This window comes from Rhincodon typus, chromosome 2, assembly GCF_021869965.1.
Source record: "Rhincodon typus isolate 14 chromosome 2, sRhiTyp1.1, whole genome shotgun sequence".
Taxonomy (NCBI): domain Eukaryota; kingdom Metazoa; phylum Chordata; class Chondrichthyes; order Orectolobiformes; family Rhincodontidae; genus Rhincodon; species Rhincodon typus.
Genome location: NC_063333.1, coordinates 147,890,498 through 147,914,125, shown reverse-complemented (window position 1 = coordinate 147,914,125; position 23,628 = coordinate 147,890,498). Strand labels below are relative to the sequence as shown.

General features: G+C 40.7%; 1 protein-coding gene across 1 annotated transcript in view; it reads right to left on the bottom strand.

The window, feature by feature from the left end:
* The window catches only part of LOC109917775 (cadherin-12-like), a 200,075-nt gene that overhangs the window by 143,779 nt on the left and 32,668 nt on the right, over positions 1–23,628 (bottom strand). Inside the window, exons 3-4 of the mRNA XM_048609263.1 lie at positions 15,806–15,925; positions 10,009–10,176 (exon numbers count right to left, since the gene is read on the bottom strand). Of these exons, the coding sequence (XP_048465220.1) occupies positions 10,009–10,176; positions 15,806–15,925 (288 nt within the window). The remainder of the gene's footprint in view (positions 1–10,008; positions 10,177–15,805; positions 15,926–23,628) is intronic.

The following is a 23,628-nucleotide window of genomic DNA, read 5'->3' as shown; positions in this document are numbered from 1 at the left end:
GGGGGTGAGAAGCAGGTTGAACTACTTTTCACACTTCTTTTAACAGATAATAGAGTGAGGTGAGCATCTCTGGGTGTTTCAATTTTAGATATCTGAGGGCGGTTGCCCTCCACTTTATAACAACTCTTTATTTCCTCTCCACACGATTAAATTGAATTCCACTGGGAGTTATGATTACGTATTTAAATGAGTCATTTCCAGTGAAATGGATAGGGAGAACTTACTTCACTTGGCATAGATTCACACCCTCACCAACACATTATTAACTACATTTCATCACAACCCATAAATGTACACTGTACACTTCTGATCTGAAATGGTATCATCACATTCTGAATTGGTTTCAGTGAAATCCCAAACCAGAAATCCAAAGTTACTTTGACAGACATCTCTAAAAGTCAGAAACCCAATAAAAATGTTCAAAATTTGTCTTCTCAAGTAACTATTACAAGTCAAGTTAGAGACATTAAAGAGGATGTATAGATGTAAAAGACCAGAGCATTATTCATGTAGTGAAAGAGCATACAGCATTGCAGTAGATCACATATGCCAAATGGGCTGAACAATCATAATGGGGGGAAATGCAATAAATCCACATGTTCTGTGTAAGATAAATGATCTGTCAATTGGCCAGCCTAGTCCACTGACATTTTCTAATCAATCTGTTCAGAGATGTCATTACGCACCTCTGCAGCAGGTGGGATTTGAACCCAGGCCTCCTTGCTCTAGTGTACAGATCATTAATGGCGATATCATGATCAGATGATCAAAATGAATCCATATAATCAGACATCTAGACCCAGAATTAGTTAAGTATCACCTGTTTAATTCAGAATTGATATAAACTAGAATTTTCAAATATCGAATTGAGTAAAATGTATTTTGCCTATGCCAAGGACTTGTTACTTGGCAAATCTTCCAACCTATCCAAGAAAATATCTGTTAGTGAAATTTCTTTCTGTGACCCATCACACATAGTTACCAAGAGAACTGTATTTTTTTCTATGGAAAACAATTGACTGGTATTAGCCTGAGATCTGCATTGCAACAGGTATAGCAGCAAGATAAAGTGCATTTTACACAGCTGGAGATTTCGAACAGACCTGCAGTTCTGTACCAAACTGCAATCATTGCAATCAAACTGCACGTGAAGAGAAGAACTGGCATGAATTAATCAACATGACATTTGAAAGGTTCAATATTCAAAGCCATTTTAGTGATTGGTTTTATTGAGGGAAGATAGCACCAAATTTTGATAAGTAGTAGAACATTTATTAAATAAAGTTTCAAAATGTGGGCCTGCATTAAACCAAGACTTTGTGGGGAAGCAAATATTGGATTTCCTCCACTGCTATGTTCATTATTTATAATATAATTGAAACTGAAATTGGTATTCATGCCAACAATTTAACATGAATTATACGTTATTAAACAAGGTCTCCTCTTGTTAATATAACATTTTTGCAACTGCCTACACCAAGCAGAACAAATTCAGTCTAGCTAATTATGGATCAAATCCTCCTACTTCCAAATATAAGAAATCAATAAATGGAGTCATCAATGATGCTATCAAGTTTCACTTATTCCCTAATAACTCACTGTGTTCAGTTGGTTTTAACCAACTCCATTTGTCTCCAGCCTACATTTTCACCTTGGTCCAAGCATAGGCACAAGCAATGAATTCCAGGTGAGGTGTAAGTGATTGATATTGACATCATGTCAGCACGTGACCAAGTGTGGCACAAAGGGGTCCCAACAATCTGATGATAATGAAGAATAGAGGAAAACTCCTCATTGATCGGAGCTAAAGCCAGCTCGAGGAAAACCATTCATCTCTTACCTCACTGCAAGAATTCGTCTCGATAAAGTCTGAGTCCGGCCATTTTTAACATCTTGGGGTTCACCACCAACTGGAAACTAAACTGCAACAACTATACATGTGCCATGGGTTCACAAACAGGTCATTAGTTGCTGTACCATTCATGACTAAATAATAACAAATCCCAGTATCATCGCCATTAGTTTGGCATTTGACAATTTGAATCAATAATTCCTGACGGTTATGGTTAGCATGGACTGGTTGGGCTGAAGGGTCTGTTTCCATGGTGTATGACTCTATGAGTCTAAAAATGTTTGTACCTCCTTTTCAAGCTAGTTATCCACTTGCTGTTGTGTTTATCCCTTGAAGTGAAATATATTTGTGATAAGGATAAAAAAAAATTCAAGCTTAACATTATTCTAACTCGGTCCACATGGGAAATCACTATCACATTTTATTTTGTAATTCTCTTGTGAACAAACAAGACACTCAAAAAATCTTGCTCTGTTCGCCAGAGGCTAAAGGTAATTTCCATGTCCAATCATGGAAAATAAATCAGTCATCCAATCATTAGGTAGATGAAACTACATCTTCTGTGTGATATTCCTTCTCTATGCAGCCATTTACATGTCTGGTGCATAAATTACAAATGAGCAATCCATCTTGAAATATTACGGAGAATATTCTCCAGTGCAATTTCTCACACACATTTAATTGGAGTGGGAGGTTTTCTCTTATTCATTGCCATTATTAAGTTTTCATTTGTAATAATTTGCTAGATTTTTAAATATGTCAGTGCCATTTTCTGAGGCCAGACAATTGCCATGTTTATTGGTGAGCTCACTGGGAGTAAATTTATTCTCATATTCCTTCCCCAGATTTCTCTCTTTCCATTTGTCCCTTTCCTTGAAGCATCCGCTCATGTAGTAGCTCAGGTGTGTCAGATATCCTTCACAGGGTTGGCCATACAATCATTTCTCTTTGTGTTTCAACGTGGATATGGTTTTCATTGATTTACTAATGGAATGTTGGCATCATTGATGAACCCAACGTTTGTTGCCCATCCCTTTATGCTCTTGAACTGAGTGCCTTGTTGGACTATTTCAGAAGGCAGCTAAGAGCCAACACAGGAGAAGTGATATGGTCTTAGTGGTATTAGCATTAGACTATTAATCCAGAGATCCCAGTTATTATCTGGGGACCTGGGTTCAAATCACACCATGCCAGATGGTGGAATTTGAAATCAATAAAAATTATCTGGTATTAAGAGTCTAATGATAACCATGAAACTGTTGTCCATTGTTTGGAGAAAAACCCATCTGGTTCACTGTTGCCCTTCAGGGAAGGAAGTTTCATCTAACTTGGTCTGGTGTACCTGTTACTCCAGACCCACAGCAATGTGGTTGACTCTTAACTGCCCTCTAGGCAGTAAGGAATGGGCAAAAAATGCCGACCTAGCCAGTGATGCCCAGATCCTGTGCTTGAATAAAACAAAGCAGACTACATTGCTGTGTGGATCTGGAGTTACAATACACCACACCAGGTAAAGATAGAAGATTTCCATCCCTAAAGGACTTTAGTCAAGCAGATAAGTTTTTAGATTTTCCTAATCAATCTGTTCAGAGATACATACCTTTGGAGCAAGTGGGGTTTGAATCCAGGTCTCCTGGCCCAGACATAGGGAAACTATCACTGCACCAGAAGTATACCAGAGATGGGTTTTCATGACTACATAACTGCCACCAGGCCAGCTATTTTAACTCAAGACTTTCCCTTATTGTTTTAAATTTCACTGTCTGCTGTGGGATTCTTACCTACATCCCCTAAATATTGCTCTTTGCTTCTGGATTACTAGTCCAGTGACATGACCATTACCCATTACTCCCTCTGCCCATTATGTGTATCACTGCACCTTATGACTTCAAACTGATTTCTTCCCCTGTCTGATGTTGTGCATTCTGAGCCAGGGCTCACAATGGTTGGTGTAGCTTTCAACTTGGTCCACCATTATCTACATTCACGCACCGACATCCAAGCCACGCAGTTGAGCGAAACAAAATGGAACGATTACAACTTCAACATCTTACTATAACCGGGATTAACCGTTCAACCCCATTGGCATAATTACATCTTGCTCTTCCCTGAAATCCCTATCCCTGAGTCTGCAGCAGGATGAGGAATGTGGAGACCTTACCCATAATCAGCAGACATGCATTCAAACCCCATCATAGCAAGACTGCAATTTAAGCTCATGAATTAAATAAAACTGTGACAAAATATGAGTATCAGTACTGGTGACCATAAATACTATTGAATTATCATAAAAACTCATTTTGTTCATTGTCCTCATTTAGGAATCTGCCATCTTTACCAGTATTTGTTTTATTTATGTCTCCAGGTCCACAGTAAGGACTGACTCCCAACTGCCTTACAAAGTGATCTCAAAAACTACAACCAAAGGCAACAAATACCAGGCTTCCCAGCGATTCCCACACCCAGTATGTGAATGAGGTACAGATGCACAAATGCAAACTGCAGTTTGGGAGCTAACTCCTTTATTAGTACTGGCTGCATCCACTCCCTTCCAAGTCTGGTGTATCCACTGCTTTCCCCGATTTCCTTAGTTAAACCAACTTAAATAATGGACCACACTTGGAAAAAAGTGATCTGTAAATCTCAGCATAAACTATACATAAGCCACGAGCAAAAGCTGAGCATAACCAGTGTACAAGTTTGTTATCATTTGAAGATACAAAGGCTCCTTGAATGATAAGTTTGTGTTCTTTATTCAAATAATTCACAATAATTGTTTAAAAGGGTTTTTATGAATTATGAACTGCCTTACTAAATGAGAGTTGATACTTGGGTAATGGCACCAGGCATTCAGAGGTGAGAGGTGTCTTCTTGACACATAGATCCAAGGGCACTACTTCACTATCAATCCTAAAATTATGTTCATAGTGAGTGCTGGGTATTCAGCTTCTGATTAGACATTTACCAGTCCAATTTATTATTGTCAGATGAGAAGAGCAGGTCAGGCACTAAACAACAAAGCCTTTTGAAGAATCAAAGTATGTTATTAGAATATACAATGCAGTCAAAATCATCATCCAGAGGAGTCGTTGTGTCTACAAAGAATAAAGAATTTCGACACTAGCTATTAACAGAGTCCACACGCTTTTTTAGTGTATTGCAGAGATCAGTAAGATTGCAAGTGGGGTTTAGGATTTATCCCAATTTAATTCAGGACAATAGGGAAAGCAGTGAATCCACAACTATTTGCCGCCACCCCTTTCAATTTACTACCAGCTTCCTATTGCTGGTGCATAGCCAAAGCCAAAATCTCCACAGAGGTTATCTTGGTTCATCTCTGAAATGGGAACAGTGTTTGCGATGCACGATTACCCAGTTCCTTTTGAGTGGTAAATAGGCTGCACACCAACTTCCTGTTGTCTGTAAATTATATTGCTCTGTCTCTGCTACCAGGTTTTCCTGCAGTCTTCCTTCACTATGCATTAGTAATGGAGGGGGGAAATATTGTCAGCAACTCGCTCTTCTTAAAGCTGATCGCCATCATTTAAAGGCTATTGCAGGTGCTGGGAGTCACTGTGCAACAGGATCTGACCTGGGAAAGAGAGGTCAGTGACCCATTATGGGAAAGAGAAGACTTCCTGAATTTTTAGACACATATTAAAGGTCTTGCTGAAGGAGATGATGAAAGTTAACAGAGACTGGTGGCTGTTTCTGACCAGCGTGGGCATGATGGGCCAAAGGGCCTTTGCCTGTGCTGTAGATCTCAATGACTCAATGGTATATTGCCTATCCTTAGTTGAGCAGGAGGCTATCCATATACACATTGAGTTGGCAGTGAAAAGAGGTAACTGTGGGGATAACTGGCAGGAGTGCAACGCACAGGCCAATGTACGGAAGTCATTCACTGGATTGAAGCGAGTGGTTAAGGTTAGTGAGTCCACTAACATCTGATATCGGAGCCTAGCAGCAGAAACATAGACCCACTGTCATATGACATCAGTGCAATCCATTGATGCTCAGGCAGCCCAGCTGCAAAGGGGATTATCAGATATTTCAGCGTTCCTTCAATCATATTATTTTTCATGCCTCTGTGGAGTGTGAATATCACAACTAAAATCAGCACTTGTTGTCTGGTATGATTCCACCTGATGTTACTGCTGGATAAGTCAAATCTCACAACGATATCTGGGTTTTGTTTTATTTTTCATTTAATGCAATGGCCTTTCACTGAAACATAAGCACATCAGGTGGTAGATTTGGTATTTCAAATAAAACAGAAGAAATTTATCACTCTAAAAAAGAATAAACAAACCAAGATATTTACATACATACTGAACTATCACATGGAACTCCTTCCCTATTGGCATCATGGGTCTACCTACAGCACATGGAACACTGCAGTTCAAGAAGACAGCTCACCACCACCTTCTTGAGGGCAACTAGAGGTGGTCTATAAATGCTGACTCTTCTGAAGAACTGGACTGGAATTGCTAACTCTGTTTCTCTCTCCACAGATGCTGCCAGACCTGCTGAGTTTCTCCAGCATTCTCTGAGTTTGTTTTAATAGGTTGACTTAACTGCTTCTTCTCAGTTCTGATCCTGTGAGATGTGAACATTTTTTCTTGAACACTCACACAACCGAGAGCTTAGAATTCTTCAGTCCTTTAATAGTCTGCAGAGTTCTGACAAAACACTCTTTGGAGATTTTTTTTTCAAACTACAACCCTTATGTTGAGATAACTCAATACTTTGACTGGACTGAGAACCATCTCCTTTTTCTGTGAGAGGTATGTTTGAGCTCAGTGAACTGAACCCAAAAGACTTTCCATCTCTGATTTTATAAAAAGAAAATCTATCATTGATTATTCTGAACATAAAAGCAAGCTAATACATTTTAATGTTTACTCTCTCTGCCGTAAAACTTCACCATACAAAAAATCTTCCCTAACCTCGCCCAAGGGTCTTCAGCCATCTTCTCTTTGACACATGCTGATTTAAAATAATGTTTCTGAAAAGCTGACCTAGTTAATTATTAAATCCCTTCTCCCAATCCCAGCCCCAACCCCAATCCCATACTCCACTAGTTTAAAATATAAACTCATAAAAAAAAATTCATATATATTATAAATACACACCTTTCATCACACATGCTATTGCTAATTTCTCTTGAATTAATTGCCTCTCTTGACCATTTCAATGAGTTGTTGAGAGTCAACCACATTGCTGTGGGTCCACAGTCATGTGTAGGCCAGACAAGATAAGGACAACAGGTTTCCTTCCCTAAAGATTTACTGAACCTGATGGGTTCTTTCACAACAATTAATATCACTTTCACAGTCACCATCAATGAGACCAGCTGTTCATTCCAAATTTAATAACTGCATTTAAATTCCACCACGGAGGGATTAGAACCTTTGTCCCATATTCTTCCCTGGGCCTGAACATAACTAGGGCACAAAATGTGAAGCAACCAAAACTGGGCAGATTATTCGCTGTACATCTTGAAACTTTCAAAAGGTATGAAAAAATAATTCCCAAAGTAAGGATAATGACAGCAACAGCCATCAGAGAGATTCACCAAATAAGCTGTGAAAGATTAAGAGAGAAATTGCTGAAGCATGGAACTTCAAAATGGCGTCAAATCAGTGTTTGATCAATGCTGTAAAACTGCAATAATTCAAACTACAGGGGTCTCACCCACAAACTTATGATAAACAGAAATTTGTGATGGCTTAGGATGCCCTCGGATAATCCAATTTCCCAACAAACCACTGTATGTCAAAAAAAAACAGTCATGCAGTAAATAGAGTCATGGAGTCATAGGGCCATACAGCACAGAAATAGACCCTTCAGTCCAACTCATCCATGCCGACCAGATATCCTAAATAAATCTGGTCCCATTTGCCAGCATTTGGCCAATATCCCTCTAAATCCTTCCTATTCATATACCCATCCAGATGCCTTTTACATGTTGTTATTATACCTGCCTCTAGCACTTCCTCTGGCAGCTTATTCCATACACGCATCACTCTCTGCGTGAAAAAGTTGCCCCTTAAGTCCCTTTTAAATCTTTCCCCTCCCACCTTAAATGTATGCCCTCCAATTTTGGACGCCCCCACCCCAGAGAAAAGGCTTAGTCCATTTACCATATCCATGCCCCTTCATGATTTTATAAACTTCTATAAGTTCACCCCCCTGCCTCCAATGCTCCAAGGGAAATAGTCCCAATCTTTTCAGCCTGTCCCTATAACTCAAGATCTCCAATTCTGGCAACATTCTTGTAAATCTTTTCTGAACCCTTTCAAGTTTCACAATGTCCTTCCTGTAGCAGTGAGACCACAATTGTACGCAGTATTACAATAGTGGCCTAACCAAAGTCCTATACAGCCTCAACATGACCTCCCAACTCCTATACTCAATGCACTGACCAATAAAGGCAAGCATACCAAATACCTTCTTCACTATTCTATCTACCTATGACTCCACTTTCAAGGAACTATGAGCCTGCACTCCAAGGTCTCTTTGTTCGACAACACTCCCCAGGACCTTACCATTAAGTCCAGCCCTGATTTGCCTTGTCAAAATGCAGTGCCTCACATTTATCTCAATTAAACTCCATCTACCACTCCATGATCCATTGGCCCATCTGATCAAGATCCCGTTGCACTCTAAGGTAACCTTCTTCACTGCCCACTACACCTCCAATTTTGGTTTCATCTGCAAACTTACTAACCATACCTCCTATGTTCACATCCAAATCATTTATATAAAGACAGAAAGCAGCGGACCCAGCCTGATCCTTGTGGCACACTGCTGGTCACAGGCCTCCAGTCTGAAAAGCAAGCCTCCACCACCACCCTCTGTCTTCTACCTTCAAGCTAGTTCTGTTTCTAAGTAGCTCGCTCTCCGTCTGTTCCGTGTGATCTAATCTTGCTAACCAGTCTACCACGAGGAGACTTATCGAACACCTTACTGAAGTCCATATAGATCATATCCACTGCTCTGCCCTCATCAATCCTCTTTGTTACTTCTTCAAAAAACTCAATAAAGCTCATGAGATATAATTTCCCATGCACAAACCCATGTTGACTATTCCTAATCAGTCTTTGCCTTTCCAAATACATCTAAATCCTGTCCCTCAGGATTTCCTCCAACAACTTGCCCACCACCAATGTCAGGATCACTGAATTGTAGTTCCCTGGCTTTTCCTTACCACCTTTCTTAAATAGTGACACCATGTTAGCAAACCTCCAGCCTTTCGGCATCTAGCCTATGCCTATCGATGATACAAATATCTCAGCAAGGGGCCTAGCAATCACTTCCCTAGCTTCCCACAAAGTTTTAGGTACACCTGATCAGGTCCAAGGGATTTATCCACCTTCATGCGTTTTAAGACATCTAGGACCTCCTCCTCTGTATTATGGACATTTTTCAAGATGTCATTATTTATTTTCCTCACATCCTCTATCTTCCATATCCTTCTCCACAGTAAACACTGATGCAAAATACTTGTTTATTATCTTCCCCATCTTCTGCTGTTTCACACATAGGTGACCTTGCTTATATTTAAGGGGCCCTATTCTCTCCCGAGTTACCTTTTTGTCCCTAATGTATTTGTATAATCCCTTTGAATTCTCCTTAACCCGATTTGCCAAAGCTATCTCATAAGTGAGAAATGTCAATTTTTCTATTTGTTCACATATCACATTGACCTGAACCTGTGCAATAAAAGGAAATGCAAATTGTTGGGAGTTAGTTTTGGAAAAACTGAGTAATCTTTTACAACGGAATGTGTTGTCTTCAGGTGAATCCATCACTTTGTCATTGCAGTCAAACATCTTCTCCCAGTTTTCCTGCTGTAGTGTGAAATCCCGGAGCTTGTTTCTGAACCCTGTGCGTTCAGCACAGAGAACAAGCGAGTGCGTCATTGGGTATTCATCAGAAATGAACGAATTACGGCACTGAAAACAAAACCTTATAACTAGCTTCACAAACTGCTCATGCATTACCCCAAAACTAACACAGACTTGGAAAAGATTAACCACAGCCAAAGGTTTAACTATTTCATTCTGGTTTCTACATCACTGAAGTGTAGACCATGGGTCAAAGGGTTTTGTGTACTTTGTGAAGGGATTGAAGAAAGCAGGAGCACTTACTTTTTGCAAACCTTGGTGGATTGTCATTGACATCAGTAAGAGTGATATTGACCATTGTTGTTCCTGCTAAGCCTCCCATTTGTCCACCCATGTCTTTGGCCTGAATGATAACTTGGTATTCTTCTTTCACTTCTCTGTCCATGTTTGATAAAGCTGTTCTGATAACACCTAAACATGGAAAACAGAGAAAATCAAATATTTATCATGAAATTCTCTTATATAGGTAATGCTACAAATAATACACGCACAAAATGGACTTTCACATTTGCTTTTCATTGTATAAGTTGGCACCTACCTTACTTTATGGATTTTCAACTGAAAACTATTCCAATGCCCAGGTGAGCAATGGGATTTCAATGCTGGCGGTAATAACCAATTGGTTATCATTCCTAAATTGCGAAGATTTGTGATTTCAGTGCTGTATTTGCAGCTCAACCTTGTTTTGTCTGACTGCCTTTAAAGCACCAACATCTGTATTCATACAATACCTTTACCTGCGTAACAAGCCCCACGACACTTCAGAAAAAAAAAGTTATCAAACAGAATTTGTCATTGCATGGGACGGAGCATTTCAGCGATGAAGAGAGGCTGGATAAGCTCAGGTTGTTTTCTTTGGAGCAGAGAATGTTGAGTGAGGACCTGATGGAGGTGTGTAAGATTATGAGGGACATGGACAGAGTGGATAGAAAGCAGCTGTTCCCTTTAGTCAAGGGGTCAAGACCAAGGGGGCACACTTTTAAAGTGAAAGGCAGGAGGTTTAGAAGGGAATTGAGGAATTTATTTTCACCCAAAAGACAATGGCAGTCTGAAATGCACTACCTGCGAGGATAGTCGAGGCAGGAAACCTCACAACCTTAACAAAGTACTTGGATGAACTTTCGAAATGTCGTTACATTGAAGGCTATGGCACTAGCGTGGGACTGGTGTAAGCAATAATGTATTTTTGGTGGTACAGACATGATGGGCCAAAGGGCCTCTTCTATGATTACATCAATTAAGGATCAAAAAGTCAGACAAAGAGCCTGGTCTTAAGGAGTCTCTTGAAGGAAGATAAGGAGGTAGAGGGATGTAAAGGATTAGGGAGAAAATTCCGGAGTCTCAGAGCAGAATTTTGCTGAGATGTTGGGGGTCTTGCTGACAGAGCTGGGTAAATACTGGCACTGCCTCCTCTTAGAAGTTCCACTAAACCAAATGCCAATCAGCCAGTACAAGCCTTTGTTTGAATGAAGACTCCAGGGATGGAGGTCCCACTCAGTTAGAGCATTGTCAAACAAGATTACCTCACTCCACAGTACCAGGAAGTAGGCCATAGGCCTGGTGGTGGAAGAACACCCACTGGTGGCCCAGGATCACAGAGGACAATCCCAAGAAGTGGAGGGGTTGGCAGTCATGACGTGACAGCAGGTAGAGATGTTGGAAGTAACAGCAGGCATTGGTTTTCATTGGCATCCCTTGACCTACCTCTAATCCCTCCATCCAGAACTGATTGCCATTATTTAACAAAATCCCACCCTGAGGTGAGGAGCTACACACAGAGGGTGAACTGTCAGGGCTCGTCGTTTCATGACAGAATAAAAACCAAAAGAACTGCAGATACTGTAAATCAGGAACAAAAACAGAAATTGCTGGAAAAGCTCAGCAGGGCTGGCAGCTTCTGTGAAGAGAAAATCAGAGTTAATGTTTCGAGTCCGGTGATCTTTCCTCAGTTCTGTTTTTGTTACTTCACGACAGGTCTGCCTGCGACTGGACTGATCCCAATGGTGCTGGATGACCTCCCTTTAGTGTTCCTCGATTGGCACTTAATGACCTCAACTGATGGCTGGGTGGGAAGTCTGACCATGACCCTTTCCACCAGGAAGTCAATTCCAGTGGAAACAACAGTGGGGATGTCACCACTCCTCCTAATTAAGTGCCCTTCCCATTTCCAAGCTGCCAATCCCTAGAGGGGACAGAAGATCCTGCCTTAGGACCCAGTACACTGAGGCATGGGGCATGTGCAAGGGGCAGAATTGGAGGAGCACAGAGATCTCTGAGGCTGGAGGAGGTTGTACAGACAGAGAGAGATTGAAGGATGTGAATTTTAAAATGATGTGCGTAATGCGATATAAATTGATTCACTATATTAAACAGCTGGCTTATATTTTATCAAAGTTTGTCCATCACTAATTGCTCACATTTACTCGTTACTAAATGGTTCAGTATAAACTGAGCACATTTCATGATGACATACAGCAAGAGTCCTGTGCCACAATGATTCAATCCACTCCCACAAAATTGTTCACTGACATTAGAATCAAGCCCACGGTACTCAGAAGAGCATTATTCTGTGAAAATATCCTACCAGAAACTTGGACTCAATTCTCAAACACAGCTGCTAAATAGAGAATAGACCTCATTTGGTCAAAAAAATGCAATAAATGGATCCCTCCTGAGTTGGAATCTCTATTTTTGCATAATCTATTTCGCTGCAAGCATACTAACTTCTAATTCTTTCTATTAAATTCCTTAAGCAAAACTCTAAAAACATATTATTATATCAATAAACTGCAAACCTTGTTAAATTTCTTGATCAGTGACTCATTGACATTGTAATTATTGCAAATACAATATTTACTTACTGTTTAAACATCTCCAAAAGAAGGAGTAGCTGCATTTAGATTCCTCAGTTTCCCCACCTACCAAATTGTGAGCTGATTGACCATGTGGAATCTATTGTTTAACACAAGAAGGGAAAGACTAGAGGGGCTGTAATGTGAGAAGTATTTTCTTGACTCAGTTTACTGATTCCTCATGGTTAAATGGGATGACAGGACTGACTTATGAAGCGAAACGGTACATTTACCGGCGTTTAGGAGAATGGGGGAGGGGGAGGTGGTGGTGAATGGAATCTCGTAGAAATCTATAAAATTCTAACAGGATTGGATAGGGTAAATGCAGGAAGGATGTTCCTAATGACCAGGGAGTCTAGAACCAGGGGGTCACATTCTAAGGATACGGGTAAAACACTTAGGACTGAGATGAACAGAAATGTCTTCACGCAGACAGTGGTGAGCCTGTGAAATTCTCTGCCACAGAAAGCAGTTGATGCCAAAACTTTGAATGTTTTCAAGAAGGAGTTATAGATAGTTCTTAGGGCTAAAGGGATCAAAGAGTATGGGGGAGAAAGGGGGAATAGGGTACTAATTTGGATTGAATGATCCTAATGAATGGTAGAGCAGGCTCAAACGGCCATATGGCCTACTCTTGGTCCTATTTTCTATGTTTCTTGAAATTGCTCCAGACCGATGTGAAACTGGCTTATTGTGAATTGTCTGACAGTTGTATTTTGTACCAGTTGATATTTTTTAATATCTTGGAAATCATGGAAAGTTTACAGCACACAGAGAGGCCACTTAGCTCACTGTATCTGTCTCAGCTACTCAGTCCTAATCCCACCTTCCAGCATTTGCTTTAGAGCTCTGCCGGTCTGCTTTGGGATGTATTGCTGATGTTTTTAAATTTAAATTTAAACCAGGTGAAAACAGCAAAGGGATGAGTAAACGAGTCTGTAAAAAGAGCTTGAACCAGAATTCACAACCTTTCTAACTTTAGAAAGAGCTGCCACTGAGCCACGCTTGTAATATTCCAAGTTCTTGTCTGAATGCAAGTAATACTGATGCTGAGGCAGTCGTAACTACTTATTAAACAAAAACAGAAATTACTGGATAAACTCAGCCGTTCTGGGAGCATCTGTGGAGAGAGAATTTGAGTTCAGTTCTGATGAAGAGTCATTGGACTCAAAACACTAACTCTGTTTCTCTCTCCACAGATGCTGTCAGATCTGCTGAAGTTCTTCAGTAATTTCCGCTTTTGTTTCACATTCCCAGCATCCACAGTTCTTTGTTTCAGTCGAGAGTTATTGATGGTCTTTCTGTGATCTCCACAGAGAAAAGGAAACTATTTTAATGACTTACTGTTCCGACAGTTAAAGAGATTTAAAATGGAACTATATAACATGCTGTCCACTAAGTTACCTGGTTCATTAATGCTAGCTAATTTTCATCTTTTAATTTCAACATCATGATATGTAATGCTGTAATGATCATTTACAACCTTCAGTCCACTCCCTTCTTAAATAGTAACTCATTACCTTCATGGTTTCTGATGTGTTTTAAATGACAACCCTGATGAAGGGTCCAGACCCAAAATGTTGACTTTCCTGCTCCTTTGATGGTGCCTGACCTGCTGTGCTCCTCCCGTTCCACATTTTACTGACTCTGACTTCCAGCGTCTACAGTCCTTACTATCCCCCAGTAAAATGCATTCACTTTTTCACTGTTAATGTGATAATCAACCTCTATCTTGCCTTCGCCCTGCTCTGGATATCAGGCCATCATTGTAAAATGTAAAACAGAGAACTGCAGATGCTGGAGATCTGAACAAAAAAGACAGATAGTGCTGGAGAAACTCAGCAGGTCTGGAAGCCTCTGAGATGAGAAAGCAGAGTTAAAGTTCAAGTCCATTTCTGGTGAAGGCTCACTGGACTTGAAACATTAAGTCTGTTTTTTCTTCATAAATGCTGCCAGACCTGCTGAGTTTCTCCAGCAATTTCTGTTTTTGTTTGATCCTGAAATGTGAAACTGTTCCTCTCTCTCTAGATGCTGCCTGATCAGCTGAGTATACCCAGAATTTACTGGTTTTATATCAGATTTCCATCCACCACAACATTTAACTTGTTGTTCTGGCATTTTTTTTTAATATAGAGGCCACACTTATAAAAGAAAACCATACGTGTATTCTTTGGAGGTATGCTGTTCAGGGAGTAGGAATTCCCAACATAGAAACTTCTTGCATCTTCCTATGTGGCCAGTATCATTGAGATCAAGAATATAGGATTCCCAGAAACTGTGCTGGTATCTAATGTATGCCTCTCACATCTATTGTCTCACCTTTTCGCTGTACATTCACTGCTTTAACATTTCTGTCAGTAACGTGCCTTGCACATGTAAAAGAATATTATAGCTGACATTTCTTCATGATCTCAAGGTATTCCAAAACTATTTACTGACAGCAAAGTAAGAACACTTCTACACACAAAGGATTTTCGAGGTTTGGAGCTCTCTTTCCCAGATAGCAGTGGGTGCTGGATCAGTTATTACTTTTAAATCTGAGATAGGTAAATTTTTATTCATCAAAGGTATTAGGAGGTATGGGCCACATGCAGCTCTATGGAGTTAGGCCACTCATCAGCCACCTTCTCACTGAATAGCCTACTCCTGTTCCTATGTTCCCATAAAGTACTTTGTAAAGTGTAGTTACCAATATTCCCATTTCATTACTGCTGTTGTGCAACACAGCCTACTCATTTAAATTTACAAACTTTAATACTTTTCTGTCCAGCATCACACGCAGACAGTACGGTGCATTGGCAATTTATTACATAAATGTAAGAGAAACAACATCCAGTTGCACACAGAAAACTTCCATGAATTAGTAATATGATCACAACCACATCATCTGTTCCACTGGCAATGATTGAGGGACACCTCACCTCCTCTTCTTCAACATTGTGCCATGGATCTTTACCTGAGGGGGTAGAAGGAGCCTTGGTTTATCAATTCTTCCAAAAGAAAGGCACTTCTGTCCATCCCTCACTGGAGCTTCAGATGGATTTTGTGCTTAAAATTCTCTGGAAAAGAGTTGAACTCACAACTTTTGGGCTCAGAGGCAAGAGAGATTTACCCAATGAGCCACAGTTCTTCCAAATCATTATTTGTTTATTAAAATTAACTACTATTGCTCAAATAGAAACAGTTACCTGTTTTGGGATCAACTGAAAAGTACGGCTGTCCCTGCAGGATACTATACACAACCCTGGCACTGTTTCCATACGTTGGATCATCAGCATCTGTTGCTGTTATCTGAACAACAAAGGAACCTGAGAAAACAATAAATGTTTCAACATTTTAATCATTGATGTTCTTCCAACATATTTACAAAAAGGAGAATGTAAAACAATCCCTCGTTACTTGTAAATAGAATAAATATAAAAACAATAGGAACTGTTTCACATGAACTCTCAATTAAAGACTTAATGGTTCTTTCTCATGAAGAATATAACAAGGAGATAACTGTTCCAGGTGAATCACTGGGTACAATTCAGAGACTGGTGAATAGAAATCACAAGCTCTGAACCCTTTTAAAATAACTGGTGCTCAGTTAAGCACTATTTCATGAGTTGGTTATACAGCAAGTTCAATGCAACAATGCAGAAATCAGGCACACTCACAAGGAATGGGAAGGACATTCAGAAGGCATCCTCTCCAGTAAAAGCTCAGGTCTTATTAGTGGATTATTGACAACTTATGATGAGAGGGTGAGCTGATACCCCCTTTCCCCTGGATAGGTTAGATGGGGAGAAGCTGTGCCTACTCAGATAAGGAGCAAGAACAAGAAGGCACAGATTTAAACTGATGTACAAAGGATAGGATGATGTGAGGAAAATCATTTTCTCTGAGTGAGTTTTTAGAGCTTGAATAAATGGGCTGGAAGTGTGATAGAGGAAGGTTCAACTGAGGTAGTCAAGAAGGCATTGGATGTTTATTTGGATAGAAATGATGTACAAGGGAATGGGGTAAAATCAAGAGACTGACATTAAATAATAATGCTTGTGTGAAGAACCGGTGCAGGCACAATGGACTGAGTAGCCTTCTTCTGCACTGTAACAGTTCTGTGACACCATTGACTCAGACTGTTTCTCCTTTAAACTAGAGAAGAGTTCAAGTTGTCTTCAAATGAATTGATTGTCTTATGAAGGAAGGCTAAACAGCCTAGGCCTGCATCTTCTTGAGTTTAGAAGAGTCAGAGGTATCTTAACAGGAACAGGTAAGATTCTGAGGGGTCTTGACTGGGCAGCTGTTGAAATGATGTTTCCTCTTGTGAGAGAATCTAGAACCAGGGGTCACAGTTTAAAAATAAGAGGCCATCATTTTAAGATAGAGATGAGGAAAATATTTTTCTCTCAGAAAGTCATGAATCTTTGGATTCCCTTCGTCAAAAGGCAGTGGATGCAGAATCTGTAAATAGTTTTAAGGCAGATGTAGAGAGACTCTTGATGACCAAGGGGATGGAAGATTACTGGGGACATGCAGGAATGTAGAGTTGAGGTTAAAATCAGATCAGCCACGACCTTATTGAATGGCAGAGCAGGCTCTAAGGGCCGAGTGGCCTACTCTTGTTCCTTGCTCATCTGTTCTTATGCTTGTGATGGGAAACCCTAACAGGGGTATTTAAAGGTCAAATTAAATAACTTGGAAATGGCTGTTAAATATTGTATACCGAACAAACACAGGATTCACATTTAGCAACTTCTCCTTCGCCTCAGGAAAATAGGAATGTGGAGCCCATTAGTTACTTGGAGACAATAAGGACTGCAGATGCTGGAAGCCAGAGTCTGTAGCTATGAGGCTGGAAAAGCGCAGCAGGTCAGACAGAATCTGAGGAGTAGGCCTAACATTCGATTCAATCATCATGATGGCCTACAACCTAATTGCAGCCAGTGTGCTGCATTCCCTGTATAAACCTGTGTTGGCTTCATGTGCCTTGTCTAGAAAAACAGCTATTAAGCTTATATTTACAATTATTAATTGAGCCGGCAAGTCTTTTGTAGCAGTCAGTTCCATACTTTTTCTATCTTTGACATGAATTCCTTGCGTCCTGAAGAAGTCATATCGGTCTCAAAATGTTTCTTTTTTCAGAAGCTGCCAGACCTGCTGAGTTTCTCCAGCATTCCCAGTTTTTATTTCAGATCTCCAGCATCCAAGTACTACATTTTTATAAAATCATCTATCAAGTTTGCTTTGGTTCTATCACCTTAACTTCGACACTTGTTACAGCTGAGACAATGTTCTCTCTACCCAATCAGTTCCTTTCAAAATCATCACAACTTCCAGCAAATCACAGCTGCATCTTTTATAACCCAGGGACTATAGACAGGTTAATATAATCACTTGTTGTAATCTAACCAGTGAAGCTCTGGTACCATTGATATGAAATCTGTGCTGCTCACCTTCCATAGCCAATATATCTACTCTGAGGTATAGTGGTAAGGGCGACACAGATGGGATCTAACCAGGGCTTTGTATATCTGCAGTAGTATTTAGTGGAAGGATTAACCCTCTGTTGGCATAACATTGAAATAAATTTCATATTTGATAGTGTTAAACAAATGCAAGTTAACAAAGTGGATGGAGATGAATAGGGACAGGCAATGAATGCTGGCTAGCCAGCGATGCTCACAATCCATGAATGATTAAAAATAAACAGATGATCATTTGTTGGCTGCATATTTTTAATTTTTTTTAATATGTTTCTAAAAGAATACAGCCAAACACATCAATGTACTAATTGATCAAATTGCTTCAATGTAGTAAGAAAATATGTTAATTTTATTTTGTTCCCATCCGTTCTTAGCCACGTTCCTAACATTTGTTCATGGGATGTCAATGATGCTGGTTAACTCAGTATTCAATATCCATTTGTAATTCCCTATAGGAAGGCGGTGGGGAGCTGCTTTTTGAGGCATTCTAGTTCATGAATGTAGCTCACAAATGAAGGAAATTCAGGATGGATGATGAATGCTGACTTTGTCAACACTGCCCACACCCTGTCAATTCAATAATAAATAAGAAATTGAGTTAGAAACTTGCTTAGACTCCATTTGTAAGATGAGGCAAAGATTTGTTTCCAGTTTTTTCATGGTGCAATATTGGGTCCAGCTAATATTCCCTCATTCTCTGCCCAGCTGTTACTATATTTCTGAGGTCTAGGGGAACACAACTCTTTATTCAATATCTCAACTGAACACCATGCAATGCTAAACCCATTTGATGGGAGATACTCTGGTACAGGAAATGTCCCAACATTTTCTCTTAGGCGTCAGGTTGGAATTTTTTTCGTTATTTATTCAGGGGATTTTGGTATTGCTGGCTGGGCCAGCATTTATTGCCCACACTTAGGTGACCTTGAGAAGGTGGTGTTGAGCCACCTTCTTCTTGAACCACTGCAATGCACGTGCTAAAGGTTGACCCACAATGCTGCCAGGGAGGGAATTCCAGGATTTGGATCCAGCAACACTGAAAGAATGGCGATATATTTCCAAGGCAGGGCAGCTTGGATGGGAAGTCACAGGTAATGGTATTCCCATGCACCTGTTGCCCTTGTCCTGGGTGGAAATGGTCATGAGTTTAGAAGGTACTGTCTAAGGAAATTTGGCAAATTACTGCAGTGCATCTTGTGATTCGGGATGTACTGTAGTCTGAGTTTCGATGAACTACACTGTCAAATTCTAATATAAATGTACCGGAAGGTGTCTAGTCAGAGATGTAATAGTAGTGCTTCTGAATTGACTTCCAATCTGTATGAATAAACAGAAGGAAATTAGCAATGAAATCCTGATTAGGTGCAACTGAAAAAAGAAATGGCCATAAACATGAATAATAAATTAAAAACTGAATCCGATGTTACAATAAAATTCACCCACCTCTATTAATTTAACATAATGGAACAAATGCCAATCTAATCAAATGCTACATTTCTACAATTTGCTTTTGAGCATTTAGCTTTAACAAACACAGTGGAATAGATCATGCAGAGTATGATGAAGTAGCATTTATAATCAGATTTATTTCCAAACTACTAATATCTATGATTTAACTGGTAGGATTATTGGACTGAAGTTAAGTGAGAATAAAATTGCGATAATGAGAAATGGTTCATGTAAATGAAAAATGTGAGCAATGCTTGAAGATCACTCATCCATTCGAGCAGAATGGGATGCTCACAGATCTGTGAATTACAATTGCAGAAGATGGAATAGATGACAGAGAACAATAAAACACCTAAGCTGTAATAAGCTGGGAAAGGCATTGAAGTGAATGGAGGAGGAACAGGAGTCGATCGAACAAAAGGAAAGCCCATTGAGGCTATTTTACGATTTATTGAGATCATTGCTGATCTATGTACTGGTCCTTGGACCATATCCTTTTGTTATATTCTTCTCTTAGACATAGACATGCCACCACATACCAGGATTAGTGAAACAACAATATTGTTGCATTATTTGCAGATATGATTATACACAGACAAAGTTTACTGGCACCTATGTATAATACATCAGACTTCTACCACTAGTGCTACAGATTATTGGCATGATGACTGAATAAAATAACATTATGTCTGCAGGTAATTTAGCAGAGAGCAATAAAATTACAAGCTTTTGAAATATATCTGTGGTTTACTATTCTGCTCAGTTTTGGTTATGGTAATCTTTGCTGGAGGCTGCTGAATGCTTTCACAGTGTTGTTCAGGGGAACCGTCTTTGTGTTGTGTCTTAGACAACATTCTGGTCATTATGTGATTAGACATCATTCACTTTTTCTGCTATTCTCCTTACTTAGCATCTATCTCTTCACACTTTTTTTTCATTAACAGGATGATGGCTTCGCTGGCCAGGCAGCATTTATTGTCCATCCCTAATTGCCCAGAGGACAGTTATGAGTCAACCACATTGCTGTGGGTCTGGAGTCACACGTAGACCAGACCAGGTAAGGACGGTAATTTCCTTCCTTAAAGGGCATTATTGATCCAGATGGGTTTTTCCAACAATTGGCAATGGATTCATGGTCATCATTAGATTCTTAATTCCAGGTATTGTATTGAATTCAAATTCCACCATCTGCTGTGGCAGCATTTGAACCGTGTGCCCAGAATGTTATCTGGGTCTCTGGATTAACAGTCCAGCAACAATACCACAGGGCCAGCGCCTCCCATGTCATTTGCTGTTTGTATTTGATACAGTCTTGGTTCTGGGGAAATGCTGACAATTTCTGCTGGATTCCAGGTGCAGTGAGTTGGGTATTGGACGCAAACTTTCTGTCTGATGTTCAGGTTGGGCAGTTCACCAGTCAAATACTAATTGTGATAGAACATAGAACAGTACAGCACGGTACAGGCGCTTTGGCCCGCGATGTTGTGCTGACCTATTATCCTACTAAGATCAATCTACCCTGCATACACTACATTTTACTATCCTCCATGTGCCGATCCAAGAGTCACTTAAATGCCCCTAATGTATCTGACTCCACTACCACTGCCGGCAGCGCATTCCACGCACCCACCACTCTCTGCGTGGAGAACCTACCTCTGACATCTCCCCTATACCTTCCTCCAATCACCTTAAAACCATGCCACTCGCGATAGTCATTTCCACCCTGGGAAAAAGCCTCTGGCTATCCACTCTATCTATGTCTCTCATCATCTTGTACACCTCTATCAAGTCACCTCTCATCCTTCTTCGCTCCAATGAGAAAAGGCCTGGCTCCCTCAACCTTTCCTCATAAGACCTGCCCTCCAGTCCAGGCAGCATCCGGGTAAATCTCCTCTTCACCCTCTCTAAAGCTTCCACATCCTTCCTATAATGAGGCGACCAGAGCTGAACACAGTATTCCAAATGTGGTCTAACCAGGGTTTTATAGAGCTGTAGCATAACCTCACAGCTCTTAAACTCAATTCCCCTGCCAATGAAAGGCAACACACTATATGCCTTCTTAACAACCCTATCAACTTGGGAGGCAACTTTGAGGGATCTATGGACGTGGACCCCAAGGTCCCTCTGTTCCTCCACACTGCCAAGAATCCTGCCATTAACCCTGTGTTCTGCATTCAAATTCAACCTTCCAAAATGAATCACTTCACACTTTTTCCGGGTTGAATTCCATCTGCCACTTCTTTGCCCAGCTCTGCATCCTGTCAATGTCCTGTTGCAACATACAACAGCCCTCCATGCTGTCCACAACTCCACCAACCTTCGTGTCATCGGCAAACTTACTAACCCACCCTTCCACTTCCTCATCCAAGTCATTTATAAGGAGCACAAAGAGCAGAGATCCCAGAACAGATCCCTGCGGAACATCACTGATCATCTTTCATACTTTCCTGTTTTTGTAAGCACTGCATCTCAAACCTCTTGGAGTATCAACAAATTATGATTGGGGAGGATAATTTGCCCTTGTCCTCATAGAATTCCCTACATTGTGGGAACGGGCCCTTCGGCATAATAAGTCCACACTGACCCTCTGAAGGGCATCCCACCCAGATGCATCCTTACCCCTATAACCCACCTGAACACTTTAGCATGGCCAATCCACCTAACCTGCACATCTTTGGACTGGGGGAGGAAACTGGAGTACCCGGAGCAAATCCGCACAGACATGGGGAGAAAGTGCAAGCTCTACATGGACAGTCACCCGAGGCAGGGATCAAACCCAGGTCCCTGGTACTGCAAGGCAGCAGTGCTAACCACTGAGCCACCTTAATATTACTTCCCCACTGGTGAGGTGAATGGATGTGGAATGTGCAGAACTGGAATATGTACATTCATATAATTCAAACAGCCTCCTATAGCCTGTTGGCTGATGGCCTGCATTGCAAAGTTAAATGGTCTTATCCCAGTTTAATCAACAGGTTTCCAAGGTGCTCCTTAACTCCATGTTACTGCTTTGAGAGGACCAAGGATGGTGATCAAGAACAGGGCTTTGTTTGCTGCTCAGCCTTCCATCACTGACCAAGCAGTGTCCATAGTATAAATGATCTTGGGTATCTAGGGTCAGTTCTTGTTATGAAGCCTGAGTGTAATGGATCCCAGGGATGGAATTTCTCAGTCATTGTCTGCAGTAAATTTGGCAGTGGTTGGTAAAATCAGCACTTGCTGGAGACAGAGAGACAGAAATATAGAAGGGGAAACCGAGATAGGGAGGAGATGACAGAGAGAACGCAAGAAAGGCAGAAAGAAAGATGACAACAGACACAGTGAACAAAAGAGCACATGCAAATAGCCAGAGAGAGAGAGAGAAAAACACTAAGAGAATAAGAGAGAGAGTGAGACAAACATCAAGAAAAAAGTGGACACGAAATGACAAAAGGCAGAGACGGGGATAGTGACAGAGAGAGAGAGAGAGAGACAGAGAAGTAACAGTCAGAGTGTAGCAACAAAGGACGAGAAAAGAGAGACAGACAGAAAGAGAGAATCAGACAGGAAGGGACAAGCAAAGACAGACTAACACATAGACACAGACCTACAGTGACAGAGAGAGAGGGATAGAGACATACAGACAGATAGACAGACACAGACATACAAACAGGGAGAGAGAAGACAAAGAGACATACAGACAGAAAAAGACTGAGACAGAGACAGACAGTGAGAGGCAGACAGACAGAGACAGAGACAGAGAGGGTGTCTCCTTCTTGAGTTGCCCACTCAGCATTTCTAATATATTTGAAACAGAAAGTGGTCAATGGGAAGTCTTGGCAATTTGTGGGTGATGTTGTGAATCAGTGGCAGATGGAAAGCGGGGGGCACCTCAAAATGGAATGCTGCTTCTCCATTCCCCCACCTGGGGTCTGCCTCAGGGTATTGCTGGGATCCAGACCTACATTGGGCCCACAGGTCAATCAGAAGATTCCAGTCAGTCTCTGATCAATGATAAGAGATAATAAGGTGTAGAGCTGGATGAACACAGCAGGCCAAGCAGCATCAGAGGAACAGGAAGGCTGACGTTTCGGGTCTAGACCCTTCTTCAGAAA